The sequence below is a fragment of the Osmerus eperlanus genome, chromosome 16, assembly GCF_963692335.1.
Source record: "Osmerus eperlanus chromosome 16, fOsmEpe2.1, whole genome shotgun sequence".
Taxonomy (NCBI): domain Eukaryota; kingdom Metazoa; phylum Chordata; class Actinopteri; order Osmeriformes; family Osmeridae; genus Osmerus; species Osmerus eperlanus.
Genome location: NC_085033.1, coordinates 10232991 through 10255357, shown reverse-complemented (window position 1 = coordinate 10255357; position 22367 = coordinate 10232991). Strand labels below are relative to the sequence as shown.

At 45.3% G+C, this 22367-nt stretch overlaps 3 protein-coding genes across 6 annotated transcripts; 2 read left to right on the top strand and 1 right to left on the bottom strand.

Moving 5' to 3' along the window:
• Window positions 1–1950: 1950 nt before the first annotated feature.
• Window positions 1951–5656, top strand: dhrs1 (dehydrogenase/reductase (SDR family) member 1). Of its 2 annotated transcripts, none has more exons than XM_062481328.1 (9): window positions 1951–2133; window positions 2861–3004; window positions 3213–3356; window positions 3482–3561; window positions 3799–3931; window positions 4057–4200; window positions 4381–4450; window positions 4713–4793; window positions 4877–5656. In XM_062481328.1, the coding sequence occupies exons 2-9, from the start codon at window positions 2861–2863 to the stop codon at window positions 5011–5013; spliced, it is 933 nt and encodes a 310-aa protein (XP_062337312.1). In that variant the 5' UTR covers window positions 1951–2133; the 3' UTR covers window positions 5014–5656. The 2 variants fall into 2 exon arrangements, with proteins under 2 accessions (XP_062337312.1, XP_062337311.1); XM_062481327.1 differs by having other exon boundaries at window positions 1952–2133; window positions 2858–3004.
• Window positions 5657–6022: 366 nt separating this feature from the next.
• On the bottom strand, window positions 6023–7812 carry c16h14orf119 (chromosome 16 C14orf119 homolog). Its single transcript, XM_062481335.1, has 3 exons — window positions 7679–7812; window positions 6965–7309; window positions 6023–6834 (listed from the first exon to the last, which is right to left on the bottom strand). Exons 2-3 carry the CDS (start codon window positions 7307–7309, stop codon window positions 6661–6663), a joined length of 519 nt encoding a protein of 172 aa, XP_062337319.1. The 5' UTR covers window positions 7679–7812; the 3' UTR covers window positions 6023–6660.
• A 290-nt stretch (window positions 7813–8102) lies between these two features.
• acin1a (apoptotic chromatin condensation inducer 1a) lies at window positions 8103–20623 on the top strand. 3 transcript variants are annotated; one of them, XM_062481300.1, is made up of 19 exons: window positions 8110–8276; window positions 9111–9176; window positions 9292–9403; window positions 9853–9905; window positions 10123–11783; window positions 11826–13107; window positions 13557–13709; window positions 13892–13980; window positions 15258–15315; window positions 17365–17410; window positions 17819–17961; window positions 18074–18217; window positions 18385–18589; window positions 18747–18892; window positions 19070–19177; window positions 19276–19383; window positions 19471–19774; window positions 19864–19964; window positions 20101–20623. In XM_062481300.1, exons 1-19 carry the CDS (start codon window positions 8139–8141, stop codon window positions 20422–20424), a joined length of 5241 nt encoding a protein of 1746 aa, XP_062337284.1. In that variant the 5' UTR covers window positions 8110–8138; the 3' UTR covers window positions 20425–20623. The 3 variants fall into 3 exon arrangements, with proteins under 3 accessions (XP_062337285.1, XP_062337284.1, XP_062337283.1); XM_062481299.1 differs by having other exon boundaries at window positions 10123–11792; XM_062481301.1 differs by having other exon boundaries at window positions 8103–8276; window positions 10123–13107.
• The last annotated feature ends 1744 nt before the right edge of the window (window positions 20624–22367 follow it).

Below are 22367 nucleotides of genomic sequence, written 5' to 3'. Positions count from 1 at the left end.
TCCCAGCTTAACGCACTGCTTCCTGTCAGACAGGAAGTCTGTGATCCACAGACTGGCACGTTCAGCTGGGAGAGCTATGGATGGATCAGTTTCCCAGAACTTCCGTCTCATGCTTTTAAAAATAAGATGGAATTGAATGTTATGGCATAATTAGTCATGTTTTTCTACTGAGACATGGAAGTTGGCTACTCAAGCAAGTGTAAAAGAAATGAATTCAGAAATATTCAAGAGTTGTGCCACTCCCATGTACTCCAGCATAAGCATTGTTGACAAGAATGTCCAGTCTTCCATTTTGTTCTTGTGTGATTTGTTCAAACAGCTCTTTGATTTCTTCTTCCTCTGAAGAAGCACAGATCACGGGCACACAATTCCCACCCCTCTCTTTTACCTGCCATTAAAAAAGGTTCAAATTAAATACAAAATAGTCATAAAAACAAAACATATCAGTCTCCTTTATGGTGCCAAACTATCAAAACGCAAACACCTTCACTGTTTACCTGCCATTAAAAGGATAAAAGTCGGAAAGTCAGAAAACAAAAGAAAATGGTTCATTATATAGTGCCAAACTATCAAACTGCAAACACCTTCACTGTTGCAACATTACATGAGGATATGTGCTGGAAAACTCTTTTTACCCCTGGAAAACAGGGGTAAACTCTGTTTAGAGTTTGGAGAGTTCAGAGTTAAACTCTGTTTAACTCTGTTTACCCCTGACCTGGAGATAATTGACAATTAAGTTATTTACGCAATCTCGCTTACCTAATCTGCAGTTTCTTTCAAAGTCCTCTCCTAGTGCCCAGTGATGTAAACTGTGGCTCCTGCCTCTGAGAGCTGCAAGGCGATGCCCCTACCAATCCCCCTTGAAGCCCCTGTTACCAAACATACCCAGCCAGATAGAGCCATCTACTGGTGGGGCAGAATAAGTAAAAGTTCAACTTGGTGACGAATTAACCTGGACCAAGGATAGCTCCTCCTGATACGAGTAGAGTGCACCAACAAAAACACAACTCCCCCCCAAAAAAACAAACTTACTTTTTTGTGTTGTTATTGTATGTTTAAATGTGAAATATTTGTGATGGGAGTCTGAGAATCTAAACCCAAAGCTGTTAAAATGTATTTTGTATAAGTATTTATTCAATGAATTCTGCAGAAAGGGACTAAAAGCCACATAGTACACTACTAGTCTGTGAAGCTCAGATGAAGAACTCCCCCACGGACAGGCCCTTTATACTAAGATAACGAGCTCTGCAGCAATGCACTGCACACAACAGGCTCTTGTTCATATTATCAGCATGAAAAGTTACAGCACACAAGGATACAGCTTTCTCAGCGGCTAACCAAACCGTCTTATAGCACAAAATGTTTCAACTTTCTCAACAACTAACTGTAACTGTATTATTATTAAAACAAAATTACAATTTCCACAATTTTTTTTACAATTTAGCCTATGGCTCATATCACTGCAATGCAAGTTTCCCACAGAATTGTCTTCCTGTGATTGGTGAACCCAAAACCCTAGTGTGATCAAGAAGCAAAAATGACCATTAAGACAATTTTCACGATTATATCTATTTAGGCATAGGCCTACTATACTGTTTACATCATGAATATCATGAATGTCCCATCATCAGCTGACTGCAATGCTGCTGAGTCAAGTTAAGAACTTGTCTGAACACATATCAAACTCCATTCATGTACAATATTTAATAAGTATGTTGAAATTCACAAATATATTGCAACCAAGTTGGTGGCAGCATCATAACACTGTCCTTAATGATGGAGATTTTTTTTTTCAATCGCTAGGACTTTTTTCCACAACTTAAGGCAATTTCCTCTTCGTACGATTTTGTATAGGCGTAGTTGTACAGGCCTTCGTCCATACGATCTCTGAAATAAATAAAACAAAGGTGGCTTTTAGAAATGTGACGGTGGTTGAAGGAGCGTCACGGACCGATTTACATATAATTTTCATGAGCTGTGCCGGCGACAAGTTAAGAGTTTGAACCTTCACGAGACGATTTTAGCTTCGCCAACACACAGGACTATGAGACTTCGGTTTATCGTAGCCTTATAAATTAAAGAGAGAATTCTTCGTCAACGCCGTGCACAGACTTGGCACTTGGAACTGTCGACGTAAGAAGTGGTTGTCTTTTTACACGCTGTGTTTTATAAACACGTTTATGCGTTTCTTTTCATGTGTAGATTAATAATGGCATGCATAATAAGGTATCTTATCTGATTGCACTTTGCTCTTAAGTCAAATTATTTAGCAAACTACGTGTCTGTCTAAAAGGTTTGAAGGGTCAATAAAATGTGGACTGTATGTATACGACACAAATCTGGCAAGTGATTTATACTTTACACAATTGTGCATGTCGACATTTGGACTGGATTGCTGCCTGACACGTCAATAGCAGAAGTGGAGGAAGACAACGACGTAACGTTAGCTTAGCTTAGCTAATAATAAAGTAATAATAATGTCACGTAGCGGTAGCCTGCTGTCAACTGATAAAAGTCAAGTTTGTGCCTAACTAATGAAAAGGGCGAGTTTATTACACTCATTGCCAACGCTTTGCATACCAACAGCAACATTAATCATTTGACTGCGTTCGTCCTACTTATTACTACAAGAGGCTAGGTAGGGTTGCTTGCTACGATAACGTTACGCGTTATTGTGCAGACAGATATTCTGCGCAATAAGAATGTATGCGTCGACTGTCAAGAATGCACTGCTTCATCTTCTAGTCAATAATGTTTTTGTTGCTACGGTCTACTCTACTCGTATCAGAAGATATCCTTACTGTAGTCCAGTTAAATTAGTCACAAAGTTGAACTTGTATTTACTCTGCCCCACCAGTAGATGGCTCTATCTGGCTGGGTATGTTTGGTAACAGGGGCTTCAAGGGGGATTGGTAGGGGCATCGCCTTGCAGCTCTCAGAGGCAGGAGCCACAGTTTACATCACTGGGCGCCAGGAGAGGACTTTGAAAGAAACTGCAGCTCAGGTGAGGAGATTGTGTAATAACTTAATTATCAATTGTCTCCAAGCCAGGGGTAAACAGAGTTTTCCAGCACATATCCTCATGTAATGTTGCAACAGTGAAGGTGTTTGCAGTTTGATAGTTTGGCACCATATAATGAGCCATTTTCTTTTGTTTTCTGACTATTGTTTGTTTGAATCATGTTTTGTTTTTTTAATCCTTTTAATGGCAGGTAAAAGAGAGGGGTGGGAATTGTGTGCCCGTGATCTGTGATTCTTCAAAGGAAGAAGAAATCAAAGAGCTGTTTGAACAAATCACACAAGAACAAAATGGAAGACTGGACATTCTTGTCAACAATGCTTATGCTGGAGTACAAGTGAGTGGCACAACTCATAAATATTTCTGTTGATTCATTTTTTTAACCCTTGCTTGAGTTGCCTACAACTTTTATGGCTCAGTAGAAAAACATGACTAATTATCTGTCATAACATTCAATTCCAGGCAATTTTTGAAAACATGGGAAAGAAGTTTTGGGAAACTGATCCATCCATATGGGATACCATAAACAACACAGGCCTTAGGTAGGTCAGCTGAGTGATTCTGCCTAGTCATGCCCTCCTCACAATTAGTCATTTCAAGATTACAAGACCTTAAAACATCCAGGGCTTTAACTTGAAACTCTAGTCTTTAACTAAATACCAGTAGTAACTTATACTAATAACGGATACTGATATTAAAACAAACTGATAAACAAACTCTGAAACTCTCACATTCTAATACATAACAGTATGATAAGACTGCATTTTGTGTTTTATCAGGGGACACTATTTCTGCTCTGTGTATGCATCACGGATTATGGTGGCTCAGGGCAGAGGCTTGATTGTAGTCATCTCTTCTATGGGAGGGTTGAAATATCTCTTCAACGTGCCATATGGTGTTGGCAAGGCGGCGGTGAGTCCTCCAGACAGTACATGACTTAAACTTAATGTTTTTCATGCTAGTTTAAACATGAACAGTCAAAGCATTCCAATTGTTCTGAACCTAAGCTCCAAGTCTAACTTCCCACACCACTCCAGTGTGACAGGTTGGCAGCAGACACAGCATTTGAGCTCAAGAGCAGAGGAGTAGCCTCTGTCAGCTTGTGGCCAGGGGCAGTCCAAACTGAGTTGGTGTCACAACTCATCATTGAGAAGGACACACCAGTTGGTGCTGATCCTAAGGTAGATACATTTAGATGAACTATTGCATTATAACCAGAATACGTAACTTGTCTTTACAAATTATCCAGTCTGGTAGCTCCATACTATGGGTAATGTTATTTTTGTCTTCACAAATGTAACTTTCAGAGAAATTTACAGTTTACTGTCTATTCAATGTTTGTATGTAAAACACATTTTCAGTTCAAAGATGTGTTTGCCAGCGGAGAAACCACAGAGCTTAGTGGGAGGTGTATTGTGGAGCTGGCAAAAGGTACAGTTTGTTACTTTCTTTAGAAATTGATTCAGGTACCTAATACTATGAAAGGCAAATGCATGAATGGTGTACACATTTCTCCCAAACAGATTAATACTTAATGAAACTATTGCAAGGTCATCCTTCTGTTATTTAAGCCTTAAATGTGGTACGACAACGGCTTTATAACATGTTGTCATGTCAACTTATATAATCTCAGCAGTTGTAGTTAGCTTTTTATTTTCTCTCTTGAATTTGTGTTTTTTGTGTTGTGTTGAAGATAAGAACTTGATGTCACTAACTGGAAAAGTGTTGATGACCTCTGATCTGGCAAGACGCTATGGAATAAAAGATGTTGATGGTGAGATACACATGCTGTGACATAGTTGATTTACCTTCTGGACACCCCCATTCACACATTCAACGATCGCTCTTTACTTTCAGGCCGCAGTGTGACAGACTACACCTCGTTCAAATTCCTCGTGACTCAGGTTCCATATTTGTCCTGGCTCTCCCCTGTAGTGCCTTCATTCCTTCGCGTCCCCCGGTTCGCTCTTAACCTTGCCAGTGGACGTTTCTAAGCACCACAGACATTCCATGTCATAGCTACAGCATGTTTCCCTCACCACACATACAATCAACTGTACTAATCTATACATTTATATCTGACTGTTGGGTGATGCATGTATTTAACAAGAGTATGTAATACTAGGCTTTTGAATGTCAAATTTGGAGGATTATTTAAAAAGTATTTACTGAAAGCTATACCCAGCTGTGACTAATCACAATGTAATACTGACTGTAATGAAATGTGATTTATTTTGACAGAAAATCTGTATAATTATGTCCATATTCATGTATTGGTACAATGAAGGTCTTTGAAAGGAAGTTTCTGTAGAAATACATTTAGCTATGATGAAAACTAATGATAGGCTGTGATTAACTATACAGTCCATAATATGTAAGCACTGGAAAACTATTTTTCTTACTTTTATAACCTTGATATTATAATATCAAATGATTAAATTGTTGGATGTTCTTAAAAACATAGATATCACTCTGTGGGGACATTAGCATGTTATAGCATCAGAGAAACAGTTGAAAATCAGGTCACTTCAAGACATATCTAAAAATGTTGTGATAACGCATTTATCTACTGTTAAATGTCTACTTATCAATGCCATTAAAGTACATTTAACACAGATTACCTTAGCTATGCCACTGGACATACAATGTGTGAAAATGGGTTGATTTATTTCCATGATGCCATTGCCAGGGATCACCTATACTAATTCACAGGCCACACATGCACTCAAAAACATCCATTCATCCATGCCTGTGTTGAAACAGGTTAAAATAAAACTATATTCATGTTCAGTTCAGTAGGGTCAGTTTCATGGATACAGTAAACAGATAAAGTATCAGAATTACTTTAATGAAATGGTTAAAGCTCTACCATTTTGATAACTGATTCATCCAATATTATTTAGGCAGAATTGGTCATTTGTAACAGTGAATGCATTGAAGGCTACTATATCATCAAGCCGTGAAGATGTATGAACCAAAATAAGTTGCCATTACTAAGCGGTATTAATAAACAGAAACTTTGTTTTATGTTTTTTTTTAAACCAAAACACTAACTTTACCCATGCAGGAATAAGGCTTTTCCAGTTCAAGTATGGACACTAGTATGCACTTCAGACATGGACTCAATACTGAGTCAAACCACTCAGCATCAATCATACATACTTTTTTTTTTTTACCCAATATATACTTCAGAACCCCATTAAAATGGGAAGTAAAACATTTACAAACGTATGACACACTGGTACCCTACCTATGCCTAAATAAGGACACAGCTGTATGCCAATCATTAATTGTTGTTATAATTCTGTGGACATTCAAGACAACAATAAAGAACATAATGTGATTACCTAAATTAAGTTTCTTTTTATTCTTTATACAAAACTGTTCAAAAATCATTATGAAAGTTACCTTTAAAAGTATTTATATGTTGTTTCCAGTTGAATCCCAACTGATACATGGGGATAAGATTTGATAGTCCAAACAAAAAAGTCAGTTTACTAAACAGATTATCTTTTTTCATACAGTTAGCTCATTAACTCTAGCACAATTTGATAATTCAATCATCACTTGTTTCAGTTCGACAACACATCTCCTAAATCCGTGTCCTTCACATCAACAACATCTCTACTCATCATTATCTGTCATTGCTTGCCCGCTGTCCCAGCTACACCTCTGTAAAAGTGTGCAACAAAAATGGGGTCCCTCTCTTCTAAGATGTGCAAGAAGCTGTTTCTTTCTTCCTCACTCCAGGACTCAAACCACTGGGTCCAGAGGCGGAGCTGGCACTCAAATATATTTGGTGGTCTGTCCATAACCTTGAAACAATATAAAGAATACATTCAAGAGTAGTGTTTAGTTTTTATTTATGTTTGGGGAAGTTGACAAAAACAGCTTTTACATATGCAAATACATGACATGATTTGGAGTAAATGAAAAAAAGTTTACCTGAAGAGTGCTCAGTGAATCTAGGAGAGTGCACACTTTCCCTGGCACAGCTTTCCCCAAAAGGTCCTGCAGGAACCGTTCCCTCTGGGCAGTGCCCCAACCTAGGAACCAGCTCAACACACATCTTTGCTCTTGAAGAGTAACGTAAGACAGTGGCATCGGCTCTCTACTAGCCCTAGAGTTCAGTGAGCAACATGATAAGGTCTCCAAGCTGAGAGGTACTGAGCCTTGTGGAGGCAATGGGAAGTCTGTCAGACTGGGTGAAGATAGGTTGTCTGTAGTGGAGGGCATCCGGTCAGGGGGCTGCTGGTTTGAGCCTTGGTTGACGTGAAAGAACCAGGACATCTTCAGAAAAAAAGAGCAAGATTATAAACATTCTAAATGGTGCTCAAACAGTGACATGTTGAACTAAAAGTACTACACAAAGACAAGGTAAAATGTTAAGTAGTCTAGTCAAATTTTCAATGCATTAAAATCATAACTACACCTAACTGACTAGTTAATAATGGCACCCATTGTTTTTTAAATAAAATAGCCAAGGACTTTATAGAACCCATTTAGCTAGAGCTAACCTAGTCAATAGTCCACTATTCTGCTCTACCTGGATGGCTTGCTGGCTAACACAATTGCTGATTCAGTTGAGACAGTGGTGGTTTTAGATAGCTCTAGCTAGTCTACCTAACTAGATAATTACAGTAGCAATTGTTTTCTCACCGCATTATTTTATACCGGTCACCTTGTTTTACTCATTATGTAGAGCTTACTTAGCAACGAAAGAGTAACATCTACCAGATTTAGCAGCTAACTAGCCTAGCTAACGTTAGCTAGTTCATGGTGGTTGCAGAGAATCTGGTGGTTGTGTGTGCCGTTTGTCGAAGGACAACATACCTTAGGACATCAAAGTTGCGCAAAGTGCGCAAATAGATGACAGTAGGTATGAACATTTTGTAATATCAAGAAAATACAGTAACAAAGCGGTTCACGTAACCATGATTAGATGGACGACCGTTTAATATAACTTTCCCAGAATTGCATTAAAACCAAAGCAAAAGGTGTTTATATCCATTTGGATATACATTTTGATCACACAATTTCCCATTGACGGAAGTCATCAACTGGGTGACGTTGGAAAGGAAGGCGTAACTCCGGAGCGAACGAGCTAGAGGAAGGGAAAATGGCGGACCTCGAAGACGTAACGCTGGACGGGAGGCCGCTCCATTCTTTAAGGGTAGCCGATTTAAAAGCTGCGCTAGAGGAGAGAGGTCTTCCTAAAAGTGGACAGAAAAATGCTCTTGTCAAGAGACTCAAAGGGGTAAGTTTGGATAAGGGTTTCACATCACAATACCAGCAGCTCCAAGACCTCGGTGCTAGATGGCTAAGCTAACGCTAACATAGTCAGGCTGATGCTTGTCTCGAAGGCCAGAATGCATTCTTTAGTTTGAGGAATGACTGAATGTGCTCTGTGTATCCTGTGCGCGGTGGGAATATGTCTACAGAATAATTGGGAACTTTAGAATGGGCTATTGATAGCGGTCAGTTTCTGAAAATTACTACTTGTGATGTGTTTATATTGTTAAACACGAATAGTTGAAAGTGGCTTGCAAATAGTAGTAGCTAGTCTAGTTGGTCTTCCGGAGGTCAGGTCCGCGCTTTGTTGGTATGCACGAGTTGAGGGGGGAGGTTACACAACGTGGATGCATCTACTGTACTGTTACTGGAAAAGGGAATGGTACCTTGCCACCAATGAGCAGTATCTAAATGTTTTCTTCTTTTTAACATAACTGTAAGGTTAACGTAAAGTATTGTTTCATTTATGTAATTGGCCTGTACACGTAGTTTAGACCGTAATAATGAATAGGCTCAACTTTTCAAAAACTGTCATGAAAGGTATGATTATCATTAACACCATTAAGCCCCTTTTTTCAATTGAAAGAGACATTTAAAAACAGTCTTATTGTAATCGATTTGATTTCATTATATATGTAGCTTGCCAGTGTAGCTTACATGGTGTATAAAAAACATGCATAGGTAAATGTGCCTTATTGGTAACTTCATAATTCTTGTAGTTAGTGAATGGAGAGAGTTTTATCTTCCACATAGTTGTTTGCCGAGAACCTGTAAAAAAAATATATTTTGTCCTCATCAGGCCCTCATGCTGGAGAACCTCCAGAGAACCTCCACTCCTCACATTGGACTTCAGCCAAACTCTCAGGTGAGACCTAAGCAGGAGAAACCAGCAATGAACTTGGAACATTTGTATGTGCAAAACGTCAGGTTGGGCAATATCTTTTAGTGTCCGATTTTGACAAGTATATTTATTCACCCAGATTGGGGAGGAGATGAGCCAGAACAGCTTCATAAAGCAATATCTGGCTAAGCAACAGGAGCTCTTGCGACAGCGTCTGGAGAGGGAGGCCCGAGAGGCTGCGGAAACTGACGGTGAGTGACAGTGCCTTAATCATATCATCTTAAATCTTAAGACCGGGTTCTCCAATCCTGTTCCACGAGGGTCGCTGTTGTGCATGTTTGAGATGTTTCCCTGCTCCAGCACACCTGTTTCAAATGAATGGGTCGTTATCAGGGAGTTAGGTGGCTGAGTGGTTAGGGAATCGGGCTAGTAATCAGAAGGTTGCCGGTTCGATTCCCGGACGTGCAAAATTACGTTGTGTCCTTGGGCAAGGCACTTCACCCTACTTGCCTCGGGGAGAATGTCCCTGTACTTACTTGTAGTCGCTCGAGCGACTACAATAATTCTGCTAAATGTAATGTTTCAATCTCTGTGGAAGCCGGGTAATGACCATTCATTTGAATCAGGTGTGCTGGAGCGGGTTCGCGCCCATTCAAGCTGGCCTCAGTTTGATATCTCAATCGTATTTTTCAATGTACAGAACAAGAGAATCTTACAGAAGTCAACAACAGTTCCCCCTGTCCTGCAGACCAGGTTCGATACCAAGTGCAGTTTCATTGTATATGACCTTTTCTGTTGTTTAGAATTAGCCTGCTCTCTTGTAAATTGCGTGTTTGAAAAAACGTAATGTCATGGGATGCAATGGAATGCATGCAATGAGATTATCTTGAAAAATCATGCATGAGAGAATCCAAATAGCTGTATTTTTTGCGACAAACACGGTCTCCGCTGCCTTTCCCGGCCTCAATAGGATGTCGCACCTGTGTTGGGTGACCAGCCGAAGCCACTAGGCCCCCCTGAGGGAGAGGCACCAGCAGGCCCAGCAAGCATGGGAGATGGGTACAGAGCCAGAGAAGGTCACATGTCTGGAGGACCACTCGCTCCTTCCTCACCTACCTCTGCCCCCGGTGCTGTCGCCTCATTGCGTGTTGCTGGTGGCGAGCAGCGACCAGAGAGGGTTCCCACTTCCAGCCAAGTCCCAGACGATAGCGATGACGATGACAGTGACGGAGGGGACGAGGACGGTGAGGACGAGGACTGGGACGCCAATGCCAGGAGGAGGAGGAGTCTGGGAGAGCCGGCAAGAGGCCAGCCTGCGAGAGAGAGGTCTGGAGGATCCCACCAGCCCCCACCTCACATTCCTCAACTGTTGTCCCAACAGCTTCGCCAGCCAACCCCTCCGCCCTCCCCTCCCCCAGAATTATCATTCCCTCTGCCTGATACTCCCAAACAAAGCCCCCCGAGCCCAGGCGAGCCCCCAGCCAGGCAGCGTACTTCCAGTACCTCCAGCTCTGGCTCCTCAAGCAGTGGCAGCCGTAGCAGCAGCCCAGAGCCCCAGAGCGGCCACGTGGATCGCAAGCCTGGTCCGCTGACCTTGCTCGCACGCAAAATGGAGTCGGAAGGTGCTTTCTCTGGAGCTGGGTGGCACGGACGTGTGGATGGAGAGAGGCAGGACAGCAGTGCTGCAAATGCAACGGTGTTTCCTGGCAGAGGTCCTCAAGAGGGCACAGTGTCGGCCATCACCCATACTGCCAATCCTGCAGCAGGCCTGCCCTACTGTAGTATGATCCCAGGAAAGAACCAGGGAGTCCTGGGAGTCCATGTCACCCATGGTCAAGTCCCTGTGAGTGTTCTAAGGGCCACTGGCATGGAAGAGAGAGACATGGATAGGGAGCAGCAGATTGAGAGAGAAAGAGAGATGGCGCTTGAGCAAGAAAGACTTCAAGCCCTGGAGTTGGAAAGACGAGAGAGGCAAAGATTATTTGAGCAAGAGCGTGCCATGGAACAGGAGAGACAGAAAGTTTTGGAGAAAGAGAGGGAGGAGAAAGAGAGAGCTTTGGAGCGAGAGCGAGTCGAAAGAGAGAGGCAGGAGCAGGAGAGAGCGTTGCAGCGAGAAAGGGAAGAGCGAGAGAGGGCATTAGCAAAGGAACGGGAAGAGCGAGAGAAAGCGCTTGCGAGAGAAAGGGCTCTACAGCTGGAGAGAGAGAAGGAGTTGGAAAGGCAGAGAGTCTTGGAGCAAGAGCGTGCTATACAGCAAGAAAGAGAGGAGCGAGAAAGAGCTTTGCAAAGAGAGAAGGAGGAAAGGGAGAGAGAACTGCAGTTGGAGAGGGCCAGAGCTTTGGAGCGGGAACGAGAGGAGTTGGCAAGAGCTCTAGAGCAAGAAAGGATGGAGAAGGAGAGAGCCTTGGAAAGAGAGAGGATGGAGAGGGAGAAGGTGTTGGCCCGTGAGAGGGAGGAAAGAATGAGAGAGGAGAGAGAAAGGGTTTTGATGCAAGAGAGAATGGAGAGAGAGAGGGCTCTGGAGCAAGAAAGGATGGAAAAGGAGAGGGCATTGGAGCAAGAACGCTTGGACCGAGAGAAGGTTTTAGAGCAAGAGAGGCTGGAGAAGGAGAGGGCTCAGGAGAGAGAGAGGCTGGAGAGGCTGGAGAAAGAGAGGGCTCAGGAGAGGGAGAGGCTGGAGAAGGAGAGGGCTCAGGAGAGAGAGAGGCTCGAGAGGCTGGAGAAGGAGAGGGCTCAGGAGAGAGAGAGGCTGGAGAAGGAGAGGGCTCAGGAGAGAGAGAGGCTGGAGAAGGAGAGGGCTCAAGAGCGAGAGAGGCTGGAGAAGGAAAAGGCTCTTGAGAGAGAGAGGCTGGAGAAGGAAAAGGCTCTTGAGAGAGAGAGGCTGGAGAAGGAGAGGGCTCAAGAGCGAGAGAGGCTGGAGAAGGAGAGGGCTCTTGAAAGAGAGAGGGAGATGGAGAAAGAAAAGGACAGGGAAAGAGCTCTGAAACGTGAACGCCAGGAGATGGAGAGGGCTCTGGAGCAGGAGAAAACCCTGCAGAGAGAAAAGGAGGAGACGGAGAGAGCTGTAGAACAAGAGAAAGAAAGGCTTAAAATGGCAGAGAGAGAGAGGGAGAGTCATCTTCCTCCATGGAAGCGAGGTCGTGAGCTTGGTCTCACCCCCCTGCCCACTCCTCCCCCCCTCTCCACAGGAGCAGGTAGAATGGCGGCAACAACAGAGGGAAGAGAACAGGAGGGTGGGGAGCCTGAGGCCACACGGAGGGACAACCAGCCCGCAGCCTCTGGTACACCCCTGTCACCAAGTCTTAAGACACCTCTGTCCCCCCAGTCCTCATCCAAGAAGTCCCGTTTCTTGAGAGACGCCCCGCTTCTTCCCCATTCTTCCTCTGCAGTCATCAAAAGGCCTCGTACCTTCTCTGACGGCCCACACCCTCAGGCCTCTCCCTTCAGCTCCCCGTTTGAACTTGGGGAGCAAAAAGAGGAAGGGCCTCAGTCTACTTCTGAGAAGGCAGTGCTCCAGATGCCTTCCAGACAGGGCGTTCTTGTGTCAGCGCCCCCTGTAGCCCATGGGTCTGGGGTTATTGCCTCGCTGTGCAGTCATTCTCAAGGAGACAATGCTAGAACCCTGACATCAGAGGGGAATGTCCAAATGGACAAAGGGGAGACAGAGAAACGTGCACTTGAAGAGTTGGCTAAAAAAGGAAAAGGTGTGGATGCCGGAAAGATCCCTTCAAGTCCAGTGGGGGCCAAGCTGCCCCTGTCATCCCCGCCAGAGGCACGTGAGGCAGAACGAAGAAGGGGCAGAGACGAGAAGAGGGAAGAGAAACGAGGCACGCGTGCTTCCTCATCCAGTGACTCCTCGTCCTCAGACTCTGATTCGGGGTCGTCCTCTTCTCATTCATCTGGGTCATCCTCGTCCTCACAGGAAAAAGCCAACGCCACTGCCAGTGGTAGAAGGGTGAGTGGTCCTCTCACTTATCAATGCTCCAATACACCGCCAAGACAACAACATAGGCAGTTGCAAGCAGATTTCGTTTGGATTTTCTTTTCTTCTCTTTTCACTGTTGTAGGAGACAACAAAGTAAGGCTGAAGCTATAATGGAGATGAGAAAATGTTGCTGCACTGCTATAAGTGTGTGTACATATATCTAAATAAGACAAGTTCACAAGGGGAGTTTAAGCTTCACTCTAAGGGGTTAATATATGTACATGGCAAGGGGAGACTTGTATATCTGAAAGACATGATCATGCCCACTTCAATGTTCTACATGTCTATGAGGACAGACGTAGCTATAGCCATTAATGGTTTTTAAAACCCCACACTCTCCACCATTCCTGTATAACCATACATTTATCCGATTACATCTTTGCCCATTTCACATTATAGACATCTCTCTCTTCTTTTAGCCTGAGAAACGTCAAAGAAACAGCTCAGCCCAGGATAAGAAACCTGCCCGGCATGAGAATTCAATAGAGACTCCAAAAGTCCCTCTTTGCAAGAGGGGGGTGTCTGAGAAGGAGAAAAAGGACATGTCCACCGATGGAGACAAACACAGCAAGGTCAGCTGGCTCAAAGCCTACCTACCAGCTCAGTATTATCCAGCATTGCATGACACAAACATAAATGCCATTTGGTCGGTTAATTCGGCCTGTTTTCAGCAGTCACTGATGAGGTGAATGACAGCTTGTGTATAAGGCAGCCCATATACTTCTTTTAATACTGTTTCATTTCAAACCATCAGAAGCCATTCCATGGAAAACCGACTGGACAAGATGACCAGCAGAGGAGAGAGACCAGTGATGGCGTGGAAGACAGAGGAGAGACAGCCAGGTCTGATTGTGTTCGCTCAGTTGGTGCACATGCATGCACACAATATTGTAACACCCCTTGCTTGCAGTTATTTGGCGTAGTTACAGTAAATGTGTTATTGGTCTATACCCATTCAGTTGATCGATTATTATTCAAGGAAGAAACACTTGCTTTTGATATTCGTGGCTGTTTGTGGGGGGGTCCTCTCTATAGCATTTTCATGCAAATTGACAGTATTGGCGTGAACGTGATGTCAGACACCAATGTATTCCTGCGGCAGAGCGCCAAGTTAATCTAAAGGCGTTAGTAAATATAGTTGAAGGCTAGGTTTGCTTCACAATCGGGTCACAATATGAGGTTGTCAGAAGCTGTTGAGAGGAAGGTAGGAGACGAGGTAGGCATCCGTCGCATCGCAGAGAATATTCAAATAGTGACCTGTCTTTGGCGCTGATCGTTGAATTATTGTTGCAACATGATTGACACTGCGGCTAATTTACAGTTTACAGTCGACTAATAATAACTCACCGCTGTCGGTCTTGGGATTGCTATAAAAACACAGAAAACTGCTCGTAATTGTAGCCGCTCTGTGTTTAAATCTAACAGAATGTCGCAATATTCGGAAGGACTTCGCGAATGCAAAACTTTATATGACCCTGTTTTTGTTCAACTTCCGGTGTTTTATTTACATTTATGCATTTAGCAGATGCTTTTATCCAAAGCGACTTCCAAGAGAGAGCTTTACAAAAGAGCATAGGTCACTGATCATAACAATGAGATAGCCCCAAACATTGCGAGCACCCAAAACATGAAGCATACGTTGTGGGAAACCAAATAAGTGCCAAAGGGAAGAACCATAAGAGCATGCAGTTAAACAAGTTACATTTGAACAACATGAAACTCAAAGTGCAAGAGTGTACCTGTAGAAAAAATAATCAACAGTAAAATATTTCACAGCGAGTACAAGAATTTGAAACCGTTACAACTAACCAACAAGTCTCAAGTATTACAATTAGGTTTAATATATCAGTGTCATGATCAGCCTAGTGTCATTATTGGCTAGTTGTTTACCGTCTTAACGGTTTATAGTTGTTATTCAACTACCATAGGTTTGTTCAAGTAAAATATTATTACAACCTGTATTGTGTAATATCTAGGCTTGTAATCAAAGTGGCCTCTTCTATACAGATCCAAATTGCATACAAGAACTTAATTTTCCTCTTATTAAATCTCCCTGTTTTTCAATTCCCCTTGCCCCCCCAGCCCTGTTCATTACCTGATTTTAATGCTTCTTTGTCCAGGGAAATGAAGCAGGGTGCCATGGCAGAGTCTGAGAAGGCCCCAGAGGCCAGTGAGGAGGTAAGGCTGCAGTTGAACTTTTGTCCAGTTTTAAGTCTGTTTCTTATGTCTGACCAGAGCTGTACTCTCAGGGCTTGGGTGTACCTGGAAGGATGCTTCTCTTCAGTAGTCTACCTGAAACATAGAACCTAGGATCCTAACTTGGGGAAATAATTCTGTTCATTTTTTAGTTTGCGCTCATCTGTTAATCATGTCTTATTTGCTTTTGTCTCTTCACATAGTAGCATAAAATATGCCTGAATTCTATAAAAGAGGCTCTCTGGCAAGAGGGTGATTTGAAAACTGTTTTTCAGCAGTTTTGTAGCTGTTTGATTTGGCTATGTTTTTTTTAAACCTTTGCTGATGCTTTCTGAGACAGAAGCAGCATGGGATGCTAACTGTGGCTGATGTTTAAAACCCCATTGATTGCTTTGTTATAAAGGTGCTCATGCCTCTTCCATTACCCCTAATGGTACCTGCATACTACTACTGCCACTACTACTACTACTACTGCTGCACCTGTTCCACTGTCACCAAGGGCCCTGGGTATACCTCAGATAGGCCCCAGATTCTGCACTGCAGAGGGACATCCATGGCAACACAGGCCACCTTGCCACAGAGTTGGCTAACAGGAGCTATTGATTGGACTGCTCGACTAGAGGTCTGAGAGAGGGGGGGTGTGGTCCGTCCCCAAGGCCCGCCCCCTGCTCCTGACCGAGCCCACCTGGGTGGCCACACCCAGCCACACAGGAGACGAGGAAGCACTCACTCGGCACCAAAGGTTTCTCAAAGTTATTGAACGGCTTTAGGTCATGGTGCTGGACTTTTAACATCTAGTTACAGATGAAGGCTCCTGCCCAATGGACTTGAACAGAAACCTTATCCATGTGGTGCTGGACTGTGAATATTTCAGCCAAGAAATTACATTGTGGACATTTGACACCGTTTCCATGGCCTTTTCTGGTGCATATCTGGACACTCACAACCAATGTTTGGTCGTTTGCTGTTTGGCCATCAAGGAGAGATTTGCTATTAGGTCTCTACCTCAACAACATTTCTGCTACATCTTGGAGATTAACCTGAACCAACGCCAGTGTTGTTTAAGGAATGTTTGGACTTTGAAAAGAAGTGACTGCATGCAAGGCATACTCCCATCTCCATCTAACGACCTTTGGACAGTGACAGAACAGAAACACATGATAAAACTCTGAAAGGACTAATGCCTGAGATCTGTGGACTAACCTGGCCCAAAGCATTGTCAAGCCCCACTCCCAATGAACTACAGAGCCCAACCTGCCAACCAGCTCTGATACCCACCCAAACATCTCAGCCTCCTTTGATTGGACCCTTGTTGCCTAGATACAGTACATGCAGTCGTGATTGGGCCATATCCAACCCAGTAAGGATCAGGTGTCAGTGGTACCAGGGAATAAGTAGTCATTTTCTCAATGTTATTCTTTACCAAGAAATATCTAGATAATGCTTAGTTTCAGTCAGAAGTCCTCCTCTTACCATTAAATGGGGGAATTGACTACAATTTTGAAATGTAGTCCACATGTCCAGATTATTCATGGCTACTGCAGTTTTGATTTACATATTTGAATATACATTTTCATATACATATGATAGTCTTTCAAGCCCAGTGTTTCCAAACACACAATTTGGGTGTTATTGTCATAGTTGATAAAAAATGACATGAAACAGAAACTGCAGTATTGCCATCAAGATACCACCTATCTGACTTTCTTTGAGATAGACTGCTGGTCCATCCCAACACCTTCCTACTCAAAACTTTCTGTTGTGTAAACTGAGCTAACGGGGCATAGTAGCTGTATGGGCCTACTGGTTAAACCCCAGCCATACGCTATGACCAAACATGTGAGCAGTCCTGACCGAGTTGAGGGTGGCCTGGAGTAGCAGTCTCTCTCACTGAGTTTCTCTTCCCTGTTTTCTCTCCCACTCTCTTTTATATTATTGTCCCTTCAACCTTTCCATTAGCCCTGTCCCTCCATGTCTGCCTCTCACCACCGCCCCGTTCCATGGGGTTGGTCTTATCTCTTCTTGTTTCAGAGCCTGACACCCAAGGCTTTCACCGCCCGCAAGATCTCCCTCAGCAGTGAGTATACAGTTAGTCATTTTTAGCAGACGCTAAAAGTGCCTTGCCCAAGGTCACAACGTCATCTGGCACGGCTGGGAATCGAACTGGCAACCTTCTGATTACAAGCCCGCTTCCCTAACCCCTCAGCCACCTGACTCCCTACCGCCCCTCACAAAACCTCCCCGTTTTCAGCCATGCTAGCGTTAGCTGCAGCTAGTCATCTTTAAACAGAGCAAACACCTCTTTTTTTCCCTCCCCTATTGTTCTTTTGTCTTTGTATGCTGCTGTTCCTGTGTCTGTGTGAGCTCCTGTTTGTGATGCCACCACAGGATTCTCTGTGTTAATGGAGTGAATTGAGAGGAGGGGGGGGGGGGGGGGGGTTATGCTTCTGTTGGACCTTGCTCACTTCCTTTGTGCCCCTCAAAGGCAGCAAGGCCTCCCCAGGCACCGGGAACACAGAGGGAGAGGTGGAGTCTGGAGGTGCAGCAGGGAGGAAGAGGAGGTGGGGCTCCAGCACGGCCGTCACCGCCAAGAAACCCTCCATCAGCATCACTACAGACTCCCTGAAGGTACCTCCCACAGAGCACAGCAGGCACCGTCAGCCCTTCCATTACAGCCCCCAAAGCTGGGCCACGCCCAATGTACACGCCAGTTCTAATCTCTCTCTGCCCTGATCCCCAGTCTCTGATCCCAGACATCAGGCCATGTCCAGGCCAGGAGGCGGTGGTGGATCTGCACCCAGAGGAGGCTCACCTCTCTGGGGGAGAGGAGGACAACAGGGAGCTCCCTGACCAGGAGCTCAAGATCAGACGCACCGTTACACAGGTCAGCCATGTGCAGTGAAGGGGGCAGGCTGGATAGGGGATCCACTTTAAGGGCTTCAAAAGACGGGCTGGTCAGATTAACACGCAGCTAAATGCATATGTAAAACATGACCCAGGACTTTGTTTTGCACCCTGCTCATCCTCTGTTTCTAATATGTCTGATATCAGGTGGTTCCCTCGGAGAGTCAGGAGAATGGCCAAAAGGAGGCTAAGAGGAGCAGGTGTGAGGACGAGGAGAGGGAGGACGGAGGGGAGCTGAAAGCCGAGCGTGAGAGAGGGAGGAGCCACGAGGAGAAGATGAACAGTTTGTTCCCGGCCGCCATGGAGACACAGTCCCCATCTCCTCCCAGTCATGACATGGACATCGACACAGGTCAGATATTACGGCTTTCGCTGCTCTGTGGCGCTCCTGTGGATAACGGACTGACGTTTACCCCTACAATATTTAAGCTGCCACTCCATTGCTGGTAGTGGGGTTATGTATTTCCAGTTGACGTTGTTCCTCTTCTCCTCCCCCCCCCCCCCCCCAGTCACCCCCGGAGACACGCTGATCCGTCGCTCCATCAGCCAGCAGAAGTCTGGCGTGTCCATCACCATCGACGACCCTGTCCGCACAGCCAGGCAGCCCTCTCCCCCACGGGGCAAAGTCTCCAACATCGTCCACGTGTCTAATCTGGTCAGAGCCTTTAAAATCACACACACACTCACTCCCCGGCTTCTCTGTACGCCGTCCAACTGCTGTCATGCCGTGACTTTCTGGGTATATTACACCACTCTTGAACATGCTGCTGTGATTCGGCAGGGCTAGCTGAGTGGCTCGGGGGTGTTGTACTGACGGTGTGTGTTGATGCAGGTGCGGCCGTTCACCCTGGGCCAGCTGAAGGAGCTGCTGGGCCGGACGGGCTCTGTGCTGGAGGAGGGCTTCTGGATCGACAAGATCAAGTCCCACTGCTACGTCACCGTACGTACACACGCCCAGATGTTTCCTTCTGGGTCTGGGTTCCTGCTTCTGGACTCAGTAATGACTGACTGCCTCTCTTTACTCCCCCTGTGCTGCAGTACCCCAGCCCAGAGGAGGCGGTGGCCACAAGAGCAGCCCTCCATGGGGTGAAATGGCCTCAGAGCAACCCCAAGTTCCTCAATGTGGACTTCAGCCAGAAAGAGGAGGTGGGAATCATCCCCGTCACATCCCCCGGTCTGTCGGATCTCTTCTGACCTCCCTGTATAATGATGTATCCTCCTGGGTTTGTGTAGCTGGACTTCCACAGAGGCCTGTCCACAGACGAGAAGGCGGGCGATGAGGCGGCGGCCGGGCCCGGTCGAGGCCGGCCAGCCGGGCCAGCCCCCCTCCTGCCAGAGCGAGACCAGTGGGCGGAGCGCGAGCGTGAGGTGGAGCGCAGGGAGAGGGCCAGGGCCGAGCGGGAATGGGACAGGGACAAGGTCCGGGACTTTGGCAAGCCAGGAGAGGAGCGTGAGGGAGGCCCCAGGAGGTCCCGGTCCAGGGAGAGGAGGCGTAAGGAAAGGGGCAAGAGCAAGGAGAAGAAGACTGACAAGAAGGGTGAGGAAGGAGGGAAAGAGAGAGACCTTGCATACGGGTTTTGTTTCGTATGTGACCTGCTGTTTGACCAGTTCTGCGTGTCTTTACAGAGAAAGCTGCAGAAGAGCCCCCAGCCAAAATGCTGGATGACCTCTTTTGCAAAACCAAAGCAGCACCTTGTATATACTGGCTCCCCCTTACAGACGAGCAGGTGAGGCCCCCCTCAGTGTGCATCCCCCACTTTGCATTCACATCGGGAAGGCCTGCCTTATGGCGAGTGCTTACGTTTGTCTAACACAATGACTCGACATGGACATGTGTTGTATTTTTCCGGTTGTTCTCCCCAGTTTGCCCAGAGGGAGGCAGCCAGAGCCGAGCGAGTAAAGGAGCGAGAGAGGAAGAGGAAAGAGATGCAGGACGAAGAGGACAAGAAAAGGGAGGAGGAGCGTAAAGAGAGAATGAAGGCCGGCGGTGGCACGGGCGGGGACAGAGGGGAGGGAGAGAGGGGCGACCGAGACCGGGACAGAGAGCGGGACAGAGGTAGGGACCGGGACAGGGAGGGGGACAAGCGTAGGGAAGCGGGCTACCGCAGGCCAGGGGGCAGCAGTGCAGGGGGGGGGCGGCGCTCTCGCAGTCGCAGTGACCCCCCTCCGCGAGATAGGCGGCGCTAAGAAAAAGCAGCCAGTGTGTGGAACTGTCTTAACCCCTTCCTCATCACTGTTCCTTTGTCACTTCCTCTACTTTGTTACAAGTAAGATGCCACCCCCCACCCCCTTCCCCCACCCCCCTCAGAGGACCAACTGATGTAGTCTCCGTCTCCTGAACAGTCACTTTTTTTAAAGCACATATGCATACACACACACACACACACAGATATCCATGCCCACATAGGGACCATGACGTTAGCAGTGTTGGCTCCCAGAGGGCCGTATGTCTTGCTCTAAGTCCAAGTTGATTTTTACTACTTAATTTTTCTTTCCTCCATTTGCCTTTTTTCTTGTAATATTTTTGTCATCTTGGCTGAAAAGCTGTCTGACAGCCATTGCCTAACTTCCCCTCTCTTCCCTGTGTGTCCTTAACATGAAAGTGCAGAGCTTCAGTATGTTGGCCCCCTTGCTAGTGATTTTGCGGCTTATTTCCGTTGGGAACTAGTCCACTTCAGCGTGCTCTGGCAGTGACATCTTTAGACCCAGAAACACACCCTAGCCTATCCAGCCTAGCCTATCCAGCCTATGTACACAAGTGGATAGAAAAGGAAAATGCTAAAAATGATATGCATTTGCAAGGCGGCGCAAACGTTCTACATTTCATACTGGAGGGGCAAGCTGGGGGTATAACTATGCTGCTATCCAGTCCTTTCAGGTCTCCACAAAGACGTAGGGGGGATTTCTAGACCAAAACCTCGTTCCAGGGTTGGAAAGCCAAGTTATGCTGTGTTCTCTCTCTCTCTGTCTCTCTCTGTCTCTCTCTATTTCCTTTTGTCCTTGTTCGGTTGGGACTTTTTTTCTTGCAGGAGGTTGTTGATGAGCTGTCGACCTGGCTCAGGTTTCTCTGCTGCCCTGTGATGTGTTCCTTGTCCAGCCTCAACCTCAAATTCTGTTCTCCTTTGTCAAAGCAGTCCGGAGAAGGGGGGTGCATATTATTAAATCTCTCAACTTGTTTTAATATTGTTTTTTATAATCATTTTAGTATGAAAGCTTACTTTGTTCTTTTTTATTTTCATTTATGTTTACGCCTGTAAGTGGTGAATGTACAAATAATAAAAAGTCAAGTTTGAAAAATGTATAAAGTGCTTTTTGATGTTTCTTCCATGGACAAAAGTTACAATTTGCATTTAGTTGAAATAAAATCCAGGCAATGGAAAGACCCAATGAGGTCGAATTCCATACATAGCAAATTAACTGCATCAGTTATGGAATTTACAGGTGAGCTATTGGCTTGGACCCGTTGGAATATGTATCTAAAATTTCTCACCTTCATTTGAGAGCTCTGATATATTACAGGATTGTCCACAGCTAAAAATAGAGATTACATTTACAGACGCTCTTATCCAGAGCGACTTACAGTAAGTACAGGGACATTCTCCCCAAGGCAAGTAGGGTGTAGTGCCTTGCCCAAGGACACAATTGGCACGGCCGATAGTCAAACTGGCAACCTTCAGATTACTAGCCCGCTTTCCTAACCGCTCAGCCTTCTGACTCCGAGATACTTTATTTCCCCTATCTGATCATGTTCAGAAATGTTCTGACTACTAGGAAGATAAGTCTAATGCTGCCATGTGTTTCGGCCACAAGGTGTCAGATGTGTACCACACCACAGTGTCATAATGTCTGAGCACCATGATGTCAGTGGGGAGGATCTCTTGCTTTGATTGGACCCCAGCTAATGAAGCACAATAGCTTGAAATGGAGTCTCCCATTGGAAGAATATAGGCATTCAGAGTGTAGAGCTGGCAAGTTTTCTATACAAAAGATGAATGCTATGTCACCTGGTGTACAGCTCTTAATTGCATGCTCATGGACATGTCAGTGGCATACTAATTCAATTAGTAGATCCCAAGTCTGGTTCAAACGCCTAACCTTTCAGGACCATAACCCCTCACCCTACCCATCCC

What these genes read in the sequence shown, in the direction of transcription:
- dhrs1 (XM_062481328.1), top strand. Translation starts at nt 2,861, where the DNA reads ATGGCTCTATCTGGCTGGGTATGTTTGGTAACAGGGGCTTCAAGGGGG. An exon ending in TATTGTGGAGCTGGCAAAAG is followed by an intron (nt 4,451 to 4,712) that starts GTACAGTTTGTT and finishes GTTGTGTTGAAG; the next exon opens with ATAAGAACTTGATGTCACTA. An exon ending in TGGAATAAAAGATGTTGATG is followed by an intron (nt 4,794 to 4,876) that starts GTGAGATACACA and finishes CTTTACTTTCAG; the next exon opens with GCCGCAGTGTGACAGACTAC.
- c16h14orf119 (XM_062481335.1), bottom strand. Translation starts at nt 7,309, where the DNA reads ATGTCCTGGTTCTTTCACGTCAACCAAGGCTCAAACCAGCAGCCCCCT. An exon ending in ATTCACTGAGCACTCTTCAG is followed by an intron (nt 6,835 to 6,964) that starts GTAAACTTTTTT and finishes TATTGTTTCAAG; the next exon opens with GTTATGGACAGACCACCAAA.
- acin1a (XM_062481301.1), top strand. Translation starts at nt 8,139, where the DNA reads ATGGCGGACCTCGAAGACGTAACGCTGGACGGGAGGCCGCTCCATTCT. An exon ending in CCCCCTGTCCTGCAGACCAG is followed by an intron (nt 9,906 to 10,122) that starts GTTCGATACCAA and finishes CGGCCTCAATAG; the next exon opens with GATGTCGCACCTGTGTTGGG. An exon ending in ACTTCAGCCAGAAAGAGGAG is followed by an intron (nt 19,384 to 19,470) that starts GTGGGAATCATC and finishes GGGTTTGTGTAG; the next exon opens with CTGGACTTCCACAGAGGCCT.